We start from the raw sequence: 15633 nt of genomic DNA, 5'->3' as shown, positions 1-15633 counted from the left end.
TGTACATGGTGTTTAATAAAATTGATACAATTTTGAAATTTAGTAGCGTTAATATTATAAAACATAGGCATACAATTTAAAATAGTAATAATTTAGAGGCTTTAAAGTTTTGTTTGATATATTACATACCATACTTGAATAAGGAATGCTGTCAACGACAAAGGTAATTGCATTGCTTCTAACTCACAAAGCTGTAAATTTAAGTCCAGCTATAATAGGCTAGTTGTGTGTGTTATTATTTAACAAATTAATTCATTCTTTCATAACATAATTTGTTCAACCTTTATTATTCCAGTTGTGTCATATACATAATTCGCAAACATGGATCATTAATCATACAACAATTTGAATGGAATTCAAGATTTACACCGTTCCATTCTCTGCCTACCCAAGGGTACATTATGCATGCAAACACTTGGAACCACTTCTACGTAGGTATAATGATCTTACCAATGAGATCCAACTAGAAAAATGGACTACCCCAATCGAGATGCCTTTCAAAGATCGCATGAACAAACAGACGTTCCAGCTATGTCTACAATCCTTGGACGGTGATCGAGATATTGATATCAGAAATGTAACAAAACAAAACCATTTACATGATTGCATTACAGAAAAATGCGCTACTGTTAAAGAGCTTTCACAAAAAAGATGTCTCCAAAAATCTTTTGTTGTTATTGTTGCTTCTGATATGAATGAAGATGACATACCAGAGGGCAAGAACGTGAAGCTTATCTGCTTGAGAGGCAGTGATAATCAAAAAGCCACTAAAGAAATGCAGATTGTTTCCAAAGAACAAGTTTACAAAACAGTTAGCGAATTAATGGAATTGAATTTGTACAAAGCCCCAGAAATGAAGAATAAATGTGAATGTCTGTTGCATATTTTGGACGCCATATTTCATGTCGATAAAGATAAACAGAAAGGTATTTGTGACACTGATGTCGGCATTAAGTTTTCTTGTTTTTTAAGAAAGTATGTTTTTACCAGACAATGAAGAATAAAGTATTTTAGTAGCTACATGTAATTAATTATTTTCTTTGAGATAACTTTACAATATGAAGTTGTCTATTTTTATGTATATATCTATTTTTTCTTTTTATTATATAATTATGTTTTCATTTTTCTATTTATTTATTCATTTTTTTAACAAAATAAAAGTCATCTGCCAGTATTGTTTTCTGATATAAAAGCAAAAATTATATTTTATGTTGATTTTTTGTGATTATATTTATTATGAGAAGAATGTATCATTTTCCGGAGAGTAAAAAATAGAGAAAAATGAGCTATGGTAAATAAAACTTGCAAGCAATTATTTTTTCCAGTGTCATCTCTTAAACGTTCGAAGTCTGAAGACAACATGATATGCAGAAGTATGTACATTTTGTTTTTGCAAGTGTAATTGCATAAAATATAGCAATCATTTTTGTATGAGGTTTTAATAATTTAACTTTGTTGTTGTTTTTTCATCAATGTGCTACTTATTCTTTTGGTTTTGCTGCATTACGTGATTTATTATTTTAAAGAGAAACGAAAATATAAACTTTTAACCCTTAGCATGTAGTTGCTGACCTTTATTTCAGCGGATGAATCAACCAGCGACCTTATTCTAGAGCGATCTACATCATATATGGAGAAGAGTATATCTGGTATGCTATTACAATGTAAAATGATTATTAGTGTATTTTTGCAAACATAGCTTATTTGAGAAACAACTTGTCAACATACTCTTTTTGTATAAATAGACTGTTTTGCCTCAGTCAAAATACTGTTAATTTCAAAAAATGTGGTTTGTCTTTCTGTATGAGTAATTTCTAGATTTACATTAGAAATTATTGTCCCCGGTCTCGTTATGTTTTAATTACATGTATTTCAAAATAAACACTGACGATTCATTAATTGCATTATATATTTACCAGAAGGTACTGAAAGAGGGGAACTATATACAAAAACATTTATAAAGAAACTGCGGGACGATTTAAACAAATCAAAGCAGAAACAAAAGGATAAGAAAGGACACATTTTGAAGCAGTTGCCGGTAACTCGTGATAAGAATTGTTTATTGGATGAAGGTAATTTTTAAAATTTAAATAGAAGTTCCCACTTACTGATGAGCTTATTTCGTTAACCTCCCTTCAAATGCTAGTTGAAGATAGAAATATATCCGTTACCTTACTACCTTACACATATCTGAAAGTTTAACGAACGGACAAACTAAATGATCATTTAATCTAAAATCAAAAACAAAATCAGGCGTAGGTTATCATGTTCAATACAAACAATTCCTCATGAGTGGAACTTGAAAATAACTCCTGAATTAAGATATCGTGTAGAAAATTCATTTACTAATCAAAATATGTTAAAGACAATATGGATGCATGGTACCATTTTTAATGAAATACATGTAGTTCTATATAATCTCAATATTTTAAACAGCAAGTTTGCACCTATAAATCTCTAATTCATACCATGTAATTTTAGAGCTTATTCAGAAAATAGAGCGCCTCTCTGATGAAATGCTTGGAATGTTTAGCCGAAGTTCTGTTCCAAAAAATGAAAGGCCACAGCTGGGAGTGCTTCAGGGCGGGCAGATCAGCAAACAGGTAGCTTTCCAGACCTGAATGGTTTAAACATTATAGAAATTCATATAGAACAATGAATGGAGAATAATCAACTCATTAAATTTATTCATATTATCAATATTTGCATTTTCAACAGGTTTGGGCTAAACATTTATATTATCGTGTCGTACGATTTAATTTAATTCCAAAGCGAGTTTATTACAATGATTTTTGAAGTCAATTTCCTTTGAGAATAACTTGTATGCATAAATTTAAATAGATTTTCACCAGAATTATAGACTATAAGAAACATATTATACGTACCTGTAGCTATACTCGTTTACACATGATATACGAAAACGTCACCTGTATTTCAACGTGTTTTTTTTACATTTTACTCTGAATGTGTTTCTTTTAAAACCTTTTACTGCTTTCAGTTGAAGAAAGATCTTCACAACATAAGTCCGTCCATAAGGAGTTGCGGATACCGCGGTTGCACGTTAGTCATTTTTGTAGATAAAGATTGCGATCCGCAGAATTTAAAAACTAGCCTGAAAAACCTGCTTCTGAGGGATCACAATATCGTATCTTTTTCCGTAGAACCGTTGAATATCAAAGAATTTTGTAAGGTTGGGTCAGAAGGTCAAGCAATTTTTGGTAATGGCATACCCAGGTATGGAACTTTAGGTGGATTTGGTTATTCTAAGTCATGCAGTAGTAAAGGAAGCAAAACAATCGGGTTAGTGTCTCGACATGTCTTTAACATTGGTAACTGTCCTGCAACCTGTGCACTCATCCATTCTGAAGGGAAAACAACAGAAGCATCTGTTGATATTGATAAATCATTTGCTGATAATCACGAAATTGTCTTAGATATTGCGGCAATTTCCTTCAAGGAGGATAAATCTAAATTCGACACAACATATAAAACATCAGAAAACAAAAGTGCAAAAGGTGTTTTAACTACATACACCACGGAACAAATGAAGGGGCTTCCAGTTCAAATATGTGGAGCGTGGACACCATTAGGACGTGGAACTGTAACAATGCCAAAGATTGAAGGTGTAAGAGATAGATGTATGGATGAAAATTTTATTTTTGTCGAAGATAACATCACTGAAGGAACTGAAGGAAAGGAAAAGGAGGTTTTCTGTAAAGAACTTGATAGTGGCGCAATAGTTTGTACAGACGATCAAGATAATCCAGATAACGTACAGTTAATTTCAATGGTAATTGGGGAAAGCATTCAAAAGAAAGGCTCATATGCAACATTAAAACTAAAAGAAGGAATCAACCAAGTTGAAGAAGAAACCAATTCTACCATTAAACTTTTGTAACTAATCATCAGCATGATAACTTATATTAGTAAAAAACGTATAGAGGATATTGAATGAGTGTACATTAAATTCTAAATTTATTGAACGAGTTTTATACAACGAGTTCAATAATTTAGTATTGAATTTACACGAATATAATATTCTATATATCACATATAAAAAATTAGAACGGTAAAATGTTAAAAAGAGCCATTTTTTTCATTTAAAAATATAATATGATTTTTTTTCAAAACGGCTCATATTAAGTTTTTTTATATATAAGACCAGAACATGTGCTGGGATTTACAAATATACATTTTATTTGGATTTTAAAGGTGTTTTTAGGTCCACACCCCAAGTGTGTATATTTTTATAGACGTTGAAATATGATTTCTTTTTCAAAATGGCTTATATAAAGTTTTATATGATCAGTATATGTGCTGGAATTGACAAATATACATTTTATTTTGATTTTCAAAAGCGTTTTTAGGTCCACATCCCAATTGTGTCTAGATTGTTTGATTATAGAAATATGAGATAATGATGCTTTTTTCTTGACATAGAAAATATGAGAGAATGGTGTTTATTGTGAATCATGAATGTAATGGGATATAGCGACAACGGACGTTGATCGTAAAATTTAGCACAATCAATACTTCATTCCTTGGTAATTGACTGAGCCGAGCCCCAACAGCTGCTGACATGATAACATTTTAAAATCCTATGTGGACTTCATGGGAACCTGCTGGTACATGTTTCACCTGCAGCAAACGTTCCCCATTTTAATTACAGCTTTCGTAATTAGAACATTTGATTATCTCCATGAGTACATTACTTACGAACTAGTAGAAATTAATGCATACGATTTTGTGCCTTTAAGATTCGTTTTATGATATTGAACACAAAAATATTAAGGTATTTGTTTTTTTACCTGTTTAGGTGTTTTTTTAATTTTTTATGTGTTTTTTTATGTTTTATTTTTTTTGTTAATTTCTTATTCTTAACGCGTTGTTCTTGTCGATATTTTACTTGTTGTTGATAAGTTTAAGTTTTTTTTTTTTTTTTTTTTCCTTTACATGACTCCAATTATTATTGTCCAGATTGTTAATTCTATATAATTTTGTTTTTACAAAAACTTTATATTTGTGATTACACCATTTTGTAATTCAAGTATGTAATGTTCGATTTTTTATTTTGTTTTTATATATTACAAATTTTGAAATATGTTAAGATCTTACATACCACCTGAATTTGTTCAAATTCAAATTTCTTTATTCACTTCAGACATGAAAATAAACCATGGCATTATGAGGTGAGATTCGAGGCATCAGTAATAGAGTATTTTAGACATAATATTACATAACACCGAATAGCCAATTTACATTTTATCGTTGTCTTCACTTACGAAGACTTTATATGTGTATATTATAATTTGCTACTTGGTATATTAACAACTTATACCAGTAACACCAAAACTTGTGAAAACAAATATCACCTCGATGAGTTGGTTATCAATGGTCATAGCGCGATCGACCCTCTTCCTCTAATCGTGTGTTCGAAAGCTTTTTTCATGATTGTATGAACAAAGAATCAGTTGCCACCCACGGCAAAGACCCTAGTTTCTCTGAATAATTTCAGCGGAAAAATAGATTATATGAGAGACAATTTGTCGATAAACTCATTGAATAGCAATTGTATATTTCAAACTAGTTTGGTTGTACTTGACTAACTATATTAAATTGCTTTCTTGTTTGTTTTTTATATTCTGGAACACACTAGTTTTGCTGATGTATATATAAACATAATATGTAATAGGTCATCGATATTTAATCGTTGTCTTTATTAATAAAGACTTTAGACTTTCACGTGTACATTAAAAGTTGCTCAAGTTAACAGTTCAAACAAATAGTTGTTAGTAAACGTTAAAAGTTATCATTTTTTGCGTTATTTGTTATTTTTTTAATATATACAATTTTAATGTAAATAATTTTGCATATTAATTAAGAGGTGGAAAAATATTTATTATATCCCTTTTACGGGGATGCAAGTTTTAATCTGCTTATACTGTGATACCTATATTGAATACCTCACGCTCATGTTTCTTGCTTGCCTGTTTTTTTATGAAATGTTTGGTATATAAAAAAACCGTAAAACTTTCTTATTTATGTTATATAGAATAGTGTGTAAAGTTGTTTCATTAATAAAACAATATCGTACAATATTTGTTTTGTATCATCAGCAAAAAGAACTATATTTGTTCTGTATAATCAACAATATTACTCTCTATTTGTGTTTTATCAGCAATGTCATTCTGTTTATTTTTATCAGCATTTGTTTTGTATCAGCAAATATATTGTTTTCTATTTGTTTTTGTATCAGATATATCATTCTCTATTTGTTTTGATGAGATATCATTCTTATATTGTTTTTATTGTTTTTTTTTTAAGAAATATCATTTTTCAATAGTTTTGTATCAGTTTTGTTTTGTTTTGTATGTCATATTTTTATTACAATTTTGTTCTATATCACCTATATTATTCTCCTTTTCTGGTATCAGCAATTTTATATTTGTTTCGTATAATCAGCAATATCATTCTCTATATATTTTTGTCATAGTCTCGTATAAAAAATCATTTTCAACCTATTATTTCTATATGTTCTGTAATTATGCCAAGTTAAGATTACAAAATCAGACGCAATACTTACAAATATGGTGATTGTCACATGTACCGCAAAATCAGTCATTAATTGCAAATAACATGTAAATCATTAGATATACTTGAATCTTGAATCATTTTATTACGTGTCTGAAAATCTTAAAACATTTTTCTCGAGCTTGATTTTCCTGTAGAGTTAACGGAGATCAACAGGTTGCAAAATTTTAAGGTTGCCATCAAAACTCACCTTATGAACAGCATTTATTTACTATGTTTTTACATATTTCGGTTCAGGATTTTAAATTGTTTGCTAATATCTTTTTACAATTTTAGTAATGTGTTTTAAATCCTAGCTGTAAACGGGAGTGTCATTAAATCAAGACTTGACTGTGATATAAATTTTTATGACTTAATTAGTACATTTAAACATGATTATATTTAGGTCTGCCTCTTTATGTTATGCCGCCAATACAAAGGACCACAATGGAAATAAGGGCTTGACCTTTTTGTGTTATCCTTGGTGTTGGTGAGCATGTCATAGTTTTCTCATATGTGATATAGTATTTAATAATGCTCATTCATTTTATCCTATGTTATGTTGTGAACTATGTATATGCTTTCTATGCCGAAATAAATCTATCTATCTCCCTATCTATCTATCTATCTATCTATCTATCTATCTATCTATCTATCTATCTATCTATCTATCTATCTATCTATCTATCTATCTATCTATCTATCTATCTATCTATCTATCTATCTATCTATCTTCTGTCTGTCTGTCTGTCTGTCTGTCTGTCTGTCTGTCTGACATGTATGTCTGTCCGTCCGTCCGTCCACCAACTTTCCCACCTATCTACCTACCTACCTATCTATTTACCTATCTACCTATCTCATCTGGAGACATGAAAGTTTAAATTCAATAAACTCTGAACTTCGTCTATGACATAATGAAAATGACATTAATGTTACATAAATAACTAATTTGTTAATATTAATGTTTGAATTCTATCTTTATTAAATATATATTGTACACACATTGTCTTCTTTTGTTTATTTCGACCGTAAAAAATGGCGATGGACATTGTAAAGTGTTGTAAAGCTACTTAAATTGTCAATCTTTTGTTTTAGGTTAAATTATGAAATCTTGAACTATTTGGGCTCAAATATGATATTCAATATAAAATAAATTATTGACAAATACAGTATACAAATTACTTACATGGTGTTCAATCTATTGAGAGGGAGTTGAAGGCAATCACGAGAATCACGAACAGACCAGCACTCACGATATTCTAAAAAGTAATTTTTCTTGGAATATAGTTAATAGTTAATATTTGAAACTCTACCAATTGGAAGTTTGAGGGAAGGGGCTTTGATTGAACATTTCATTTGTCGACATTTTTATTATCAAAAGATGATTATCAGTTGAATACTAAAATCAAATGATATTGATCTCACAATATGTTTAAAGTCACAATGTCAAATGGTAATCACGTGACTAATACTTGACTTTTAAGAAGCCGACAGGATGCAGGCCTGCACCTGTCTATTTTTTTCCACTTAAGTGTACAAATACTTTTTGCTTGATTTGAGGAATAATTAATAATAGATATAAAATAAGTCATTCGACGGAACAACGGAAAGCAACAATTAGTAACATTGCATCATATTTTAACTGGCAGCCATTTTCTTCCTTGTGTCTCAGATGGTAAAAGAGAAAAATTAAATTACTGCTTAATTAAAGCAACTCAAACCTTTAAATATTACGAAAACATAATATTCCTGAACATACATTCATATTTGTATAAGTTTTAAAAGTAAACTTTATTATGGAAATTAACTCAAACAAAAATTTAACAGAAAACAACTGTTTTTAAAGGGAGAAAACTGGTATAGATATGAGTTTATGACATACCAGGGTTGTCTCTCTTGTAATTAACTGCTTTAATGAAATACAAAATTTCGTATAATGCCTATTATATAACAATCCAATTATTTCCAATTACCCGAATTCAAGCAAAACTTAATGATTATTTCATTGTTAAGGCATCGTTGAGAATACAATTCTTTCAAATTAAAATATGTAAAAGACAAATATGGGTGAATAGTGGCAATTTTGCATCAGTTTTGATAAAAATCGTTCTGTGTAGTTTTTCATATTTATCTTACACGTATGTTACCTATCTTTAGAGACAATTCAGCAAAAGGAGCGCCTCTCTGATCATGATGAAATGCTTGGCATGTTTAACCGAAGTTAAATCCCAGAAAATGAAAGACCACATGTTAGACAGACAAACACATTACTAAACATGTAGTTCCAGATATGAAGTTTGAAAACATAATATAAAGTGATTTTTAACAATACCCGTAAAAACATAATACATTCCAAAAACGACTGGCTATCTGGCTACCAGTGCACTGTCAAACTGAGCCTGTCAGATTGGTTATTGTTATGCCCTACTGATCCAAAAGAGCGTCTTTTTTCAATGTTACTGTAAGTATTGATAAGAATGTAGGTTATTGTATATAAGTGATTAAACGTTTATTCACTTATCTCTTTCACAAAGTTTTCCATGCAAAACAACATTTCCATTAAAAATAAATCAATCTGTTTTATCTATTAATGTAGATTAGTAATTTTAAACTTTACACATTCAATTACATTTGATTCATAAAAGCTCATTTCATCATTTTTCAGTTGAAAAAGATCTTAAAAAGGAAAGTAAATTGATAAGACGTTGGGGATACCGCAGTTGTAATTTAGTAATTTTTGTTGATGATAATTGCGAGTACCGCGAGCAATTTAATGAATTAGCGAGGACGAAAACGTATAATTCCGTAAGAGCCTTTAAAATATCAAATAGATCTTTAGTAAGGTTTGGGTCAACAGCGTGACAATTTTTGATGACATGAGGCGTAGTGTAGACAGTGGTGGAATTCGGTCGGTTGATCTCATCACACAGTGTCCAATAAAAATAAACCAATCGGGTTAGTGGTCCCCTCCCCGGGAAAAACCAATGCGATTTTTTCCCATTGATAGAAAGTTTTTTTTGTTTTCTGCAAACCAGTAGCAGTACATCCATTTAAGAGAAAAAACAACAACAAGCATTTGTTGATATTGATAACTTATTTGCTGATATAATAAATCCCAAAACTGTTACAATGCCAAAGATTGAAGGTGTTAGAGATAAATGTATGGATGACAATTATATTTTGTCTAAGATAATGTTAGTGAAATAAAGTAGGAGAGGTTTTCTGTAAAGAACTCGATAGTGGCGCAATATATTGTAGAGACGATCACGATAATCCAGATAACGTACAGTTAATTTCAATGGTACCTGGGGAAAACATTAAAAAGAAAGGTTCATAAGCAAAACACTGAAACTAAAAGAAGGAATCAACCAAGTTGAAGAAGAAACCAAGTCTACCATTGAACTTTGGTAACTGAACATCAGCATGAGAACTTTTATCCGAAGAAACAATGAGAGAATAATGTTTACTGTTTGATAGTAGAATTTAGAAACAAAAAATATGAGGAAATTGAGTTTATTGTCTGATAGCAGAACTTGACGATAATGATGCCTCTTTCTTGATTTAGAATTTTGATAAAGAAAATTTGAGAGTATGGTGTTGATTGCTTAATTTATTCACTAAGCATGATCATCTTTTAGTTTTTCAGTCAAAATTTGAAACAACGAATGTGAAATCTTAACATAATCAATACTTCATTCCTTGGTAATTGACTGAGCCAAGCCCCAACAGCTGTTGACATGAATAACATTTGTAACTCCTCTGTTCAGAAATGTTGGTAAACTTTACGACATAATTGTTGTGTGCACATGTTTTTGGTGTTTTTAGTTTCTTCTACATGTTCTATTTGACCTTTTTCAATTTGGGTGCCAGTATGATCAGATATGGTGCCTGCTTTTAAAATTTGACTTTATATATTTTGTTTTTGATATGCAAGCTATGTGACCTCTGATCCCCTTTCAAAATTCTATTTTGTTTAGTTGCGCCCATTGTTTTCTCGTTTAATTCACCCGCTTTCTTTAACTTGGGGACCATTCATGGAATGACACGAACGTGCCAGCTTGAAGGTTACATGATCACCGCCTTATCGCCATTTTTGTGTTTAAATGTTGAATTCTGCTGTCAATTTTATCGCGTTAAGTTTTAAAATGAAATAAGATCTTGAATTTTAACGATTCACGGCTTTAATGATTATGCCAACGAGGACAATTGTGAATAATTGAGGTGTTACGATTGTAATAGACTGTGTGACTTTATTCATTTGTAAATTCAATATTAATATCAACACTGAAAGACATGTTTAATGCAACCAGTTTCCAGCATAAATTTTCGTAAATATGGTCCATTACGAAAAACAAGATCAACAAGCAAGGACGGCATTCATTGAACGCAACCCCCTGCAGAGGATCAGCGGCAATGAGCTCAGCAGGTCTCCAAACAGGACAGGACACACGGGCATAAAGTCAAACAAGATGTCACAATCAATTATTCAAATAGGAAATCAGAGAAGCCAATAAGGTAATTAAAGATGAAATGCATTTAAAGACCTACAAAACTATAAGGGTTTATTAGAGAGGTCCTCTCCACCTTGTTGAGAATTCTTGCTGGCGGCATCTATTTCTTGTATATCAAATTGAAGTTAATGAATCTCATTTAAACCCTTAACTCATTAGAACCAGTCTACAAAAACTGTTATGTGACTGCTCCGCTTTAAATACTTCTGAATAATGTATAACTTTGTTATGTTTCGAAAAGTAGTAACTGTTAACACTATAGCTATTATATTACTAAAGACTATTATATAACTGAGTGAACCATGTACCGAAATTTTGCTGCTCCTTTAACTTCGGAACACCGCGCCGATTATTCCTTATTAGAGCTTACTGACGCAAATAGCAGCTGATATGTTGCTATTGTTTTAGATCAATCAGATACTTAACGTTCCCGCTATTTGAACAATTGATTAAGTGGCAAAAAGAAATCTCGCATGCATCAAGCAAACTTGTTGATATTTATCGTAACATTACTCAGGTTTTTGACAAAAAACGTCTATATGTATGTCTACTTGTAAGTCTTGAACGATCTGTTGTGATATTTCGAAAGAGTTTAACAGGGGTTGATACAAGTAGCTTATCTTTAAAATGCACTGCACTAATGCTGTATTGATTATTGGGGCAGTATATTAATTTTGCTGAGCAACTATCTTTCAAATCTGTACCCAAATAATATTGTAAATTAATCATTCTACTGCAGGCATCCCCCAGGGATGCTAATCCTGGGTCGATTGCTTTTGTTCATCTATTCATTATATTTGGACGGCTTTACTGAAAATGATAAACACTCTCTTAAAAAATACCATGCAATTCAAAGCATCATGTATAGTTACATGCTTTACTAGATCGATATCTATAGAACTGGGTATCATTGTCGGATACAAGAATAAAGAAAAATATATTAAAAGTGAGCAAAGTCCATCAAAACAACGTGCCAACGTACGGAGATCGACGAAGTGTATGTCCGTTTTACGAATGTAGTGATCGTAGTGCGGATTTTTATAAAAAAAAAAATCGTGTACGGAATATTTCATATATTTCAGTAGTTATTTACTGCACATCCAGTACTGCAGACGCCGAAAACTCCTCTAGTATTATTCAGCTTTTGTTTGTAACTGTTGCATTATTCTTTGTATTATTCAATAGTTCAAGGAAGAATATATTGCTAAAGTTGTAAGAACCCGAGGGTCAACCATTTCGCTACTTCTGTTCATTTACTGTTATAAATGTTCATTTATCATTATAAATGAGCCATGTCACGACAAAACCAACATAATGGGTTTGCGACCAGCATTGATTCAGACCAGCCTGCGCATCCGCACAGTCTGATCAGGATCCATGCTGTTCGCTATCAGTTTCTCTACTTGTTATAGGATTTTTGTTATCGAACAGCCTGGATCCTGATCAGACTGCGCGGATGCGCATTCGGGTCTGGATCCATGCTGGTCGCAAACGCATTATGTTGGTTTTGTCATGACGCGGCTCAAATGTGTACAAAAAGAGAATAAGGAGAAGTTTTCATAAAATAAAAAAACAAAACATGTTTTTAACAACTTTACAATAGATTTACATATTTTATCGTTATCTAACTGTAGAATTGATAAGGAATAACCATACTGTTTGAATAATTACTAACAAAAGCAAAGAAAAGCATACTTGAAAAATATAATAAGGGAAGTTCCGAAAACCGCTCAGATTTTTTATGTATCTTTGGGCATAGCTTTTTCTTTAATTCATTAAAGATAATTATGTAGTTACAATTCTGAACATATGTAAAAGAAATCAAGGAGGTTTTACCACCTGATTCAAAAATATATTTATTTTTACTTGTAGAACTACTTTTTTCTCTCACTTTACTCCAAAATGTATAATTTAAACTACAAATTTCTCTAAACTATTTATTGTTTCGAAAAATGAAACAGAGAATCATATTCTGACCAGAAAAAGAGAGAAAAAATATATATAATGAAAAATATGCCACTAGTGGTGTTTTAATCCATGTACATTGGAAAATATATTTCCTTAGTGAAAAAGAATACTCCTCAGTAGGAGGTCTAATATTTTAAACGCTAACGATTCCCAAATCACACGAAAAACGTAGATGTTGCGTTGGTGTTTCTCTATACAACACATCGACAAGCAATGCCAGTTTATAACCATTTCTCGTAAACTTAAAAAAAGTAAAATTTGCAAACATAACGAAATGGTTATATTTCAAAATAAAGAAGATTATCAGTTTAATGACTGGTATTTAAAAGAAGACTATGGCACATATCTTTACCACGTCACTAGATACCAAATAGAATATGAATAATGATTGTTTACGATCAAGAGTGCGTTTATTTAATTTCTATTTTATAAATTGACTATTTATTGTTAGGTTTTGCCACACCACACTTAAAGATCATGTGGCGCTTTTCCAGCTTAAACTTTACTAGTGGATGAAGACCTCAGTTCCCCACCGAGGATAATTTAAGGTGTGTGTGTATTTGCGTTTATTTATACTCGCCACCGGTTGCCCATATGGGCGAGTCCCCCAGAAGGGTATTAGTCATTTTAGATTTTTGGAGGATAGTGCAATTACAGATACAGAAAGATGCCCCAATTCCAGAAGCTTCTCCTGGTTCTTTAGCGTGCCAAGTGTTTAAGCACCCATACACGGGACCTCGATTTAAAGTCTCATCCGAAAGACTGATTAGTAATTTTAGTTGGCCAGCCCGGGAATCGAACCCACAATGTCGAGATTACAAGTCTCGCGCTCTAACCGATTGAGCTATGCGGGCTGGCAAATAATTTAAGGAGCAACCGTAAAGTAATTCGAACAATCGATCTTACACAGACTAGCTGGCTAGCTAATCAATAGATTTAAATTCACGCTTTAGAATAATGCTACCTTATCTTATTTCAAATATTTTGTTTCGGTTTTCTCCAGTACAGAAAATTGATTTGTACTTGTCTGTGAAATTGCTTTTCAAACATGAAATATAGACACTTATGATATTTCTTTGATGGGTCCGTTTACTTGGTTCAAAATATTTACATTAAGTTAAAGTGGCATTATGCTCATATTTTCTTAGTCAAGTTGAGCTGAGTCAAAAGATTGACTATTAAAATGGTGTTTGACCAACAGGTGATATTTGAAAATGTTTAGGATAAAATTATAAATTTGCCTTAAATATAAAAAGACTGCCCCACTCTTTTTATAAACTGAACGGAACACATAAATTCTAATTGATAATTAAAGAAAATTCCTTTCCGTTCATTATTTATTGTTTTTGCGAAGTCAATTATTAAATCAAAAGAAATTATTGCAAAATAAATAAAAACGTATTTATATATTCACAGGTTCACTCACTATATACCCTTGGATGGGCATAATGTCACTTTAATTAGATTGTATGTAGTATTTTCATATAAAGAAACAAGTTTCATGTTGTGAATTCTCAGTCATTACAAAAAATGTTTACTATCATCACAACACACTTTTATAACTGCTATTATAAGAAATATTTTATCAAAATATATATGTCAAAGCTTTCGACATAATGGTACGTTCATTTTTAATTGATTTCGTTCTGACTAGTCGCATTTTTTTGTTGATATTTTGTATTATTCTTGTTTCTATGATTACACCGGACAAACTAAATTAGTTCATACAAAAATTTATTTTAATTCGATTGTAACACCCCAACAAAATGCTGGCTCTTTCACATTTTGTGATTTTTTGAAATGAGAGGGTTAACACAGTCTCTAAACATATTCGTTTCAAAAGAACATGCTTGAATTTACAAATATCTAAGAATGTAATGCCACATAGAATAAGCGATGAAGAAGTTATTGAAAGTGGCATAGCTCATACTTTAAGAGATATAAAGCGACAAAGTAGATACTGAAGAATTGTCTCATTCAATTTGCAGATCCTTTTGTAGTCCATCAATGAATATTAACAATATCGACACTTATTGATAGTTTGTGTTGGCTCTTTCATTTGCCGGTGGAACCAGCACCGTGTCGATGGCTCGATCACATCTGAACAAATCTTTATATTTTATTTTTAAGAAAAACTCTGTAAAATAGTTTTTGTGTTGAGCCGTAGAGGAAATTAGGATACGCAGACATTTACATGTACTTTACGACAAAGAAATCATTAAAGATCTGTGTCAACGTAAGAGAAAACACCTCAGTTCTAACAACGTCAATTTTGATATTTCGTATCAACATTCTATCCAAAAAAGTAAGAAACAGTTCTACGTGGCATAGCATACTTCGATTTTTGAAAAATAAGTATACTCGTATTTATTAAAAGAGTATATTTAGAAGCTGTGTTTACCTATTTCAACTTTATTTTAGTATATGGCTCTACAATGGAAGAGTCGATGGCTCTCTCTTGAACACATCTGCAAAATGTGAAAGAGCCACGGTTTAGTAGGGCTGTCGTATCTTATTAGAACACGCACATGTCCGTTCCAGAAACTAAACAGTACTAAGCATTGAGTGTAAGAACGGCTTGTCC

The 15633-nt window shown here is 31.4% G+C and overlaps 1 protein-coding gene across 1 annotated transcript; it reads left to right on the top strand.

Moving 5' to 3' along the window:
* The first annotated feature begins 299 nt into the window (after positions 1 to 299).
* LOC132716916 (uncharacterized) lies at positions 300 to 4784 on the top strand. The gene is made up of 6 exons (XM_060700251.1): positions 300 to 926; positions 1326 to 1373; positions 1584 to 1649; positions 1920 to 2072; positions 2482 to 2603; positions 2999 to 4784. The coding sequence occupies exons 1-6, from the start codon at positions 350 to 352 to the stop codon at positions 3896 to 3898; spliced, it is 1866 nt and encodes a 621-aa protein (XP_060556234.1). The 5' UTR covers positions 300 to 349; the 3' UTR covers positions 3899 to 4784.
* Positions 4785 to 15633: the final 10849 nt, after the last annotated feature.

Source organism: Ruditapes philippinarum, unplaced genomic scaffold (genome assembly GCF_026571515.1).
Source record: "Ruditapes philippinarum isolate M1 unplaced genomic scaffold, ASM2657151v2 ctg4742_1_1_1_1, whole genome shotgun sequence".
Classification (NCBI taxonomy): Eukaryota; Metazoa; Mollusca; class Bivalvia; order Venerida; family Veneridae; genus Ruditapes; species Ruditapes philippinarum.
Note: the sequence above shows the minus strand (reverse complement) of the source record. Positions and strands in the feature narration are given on the sequence as shown.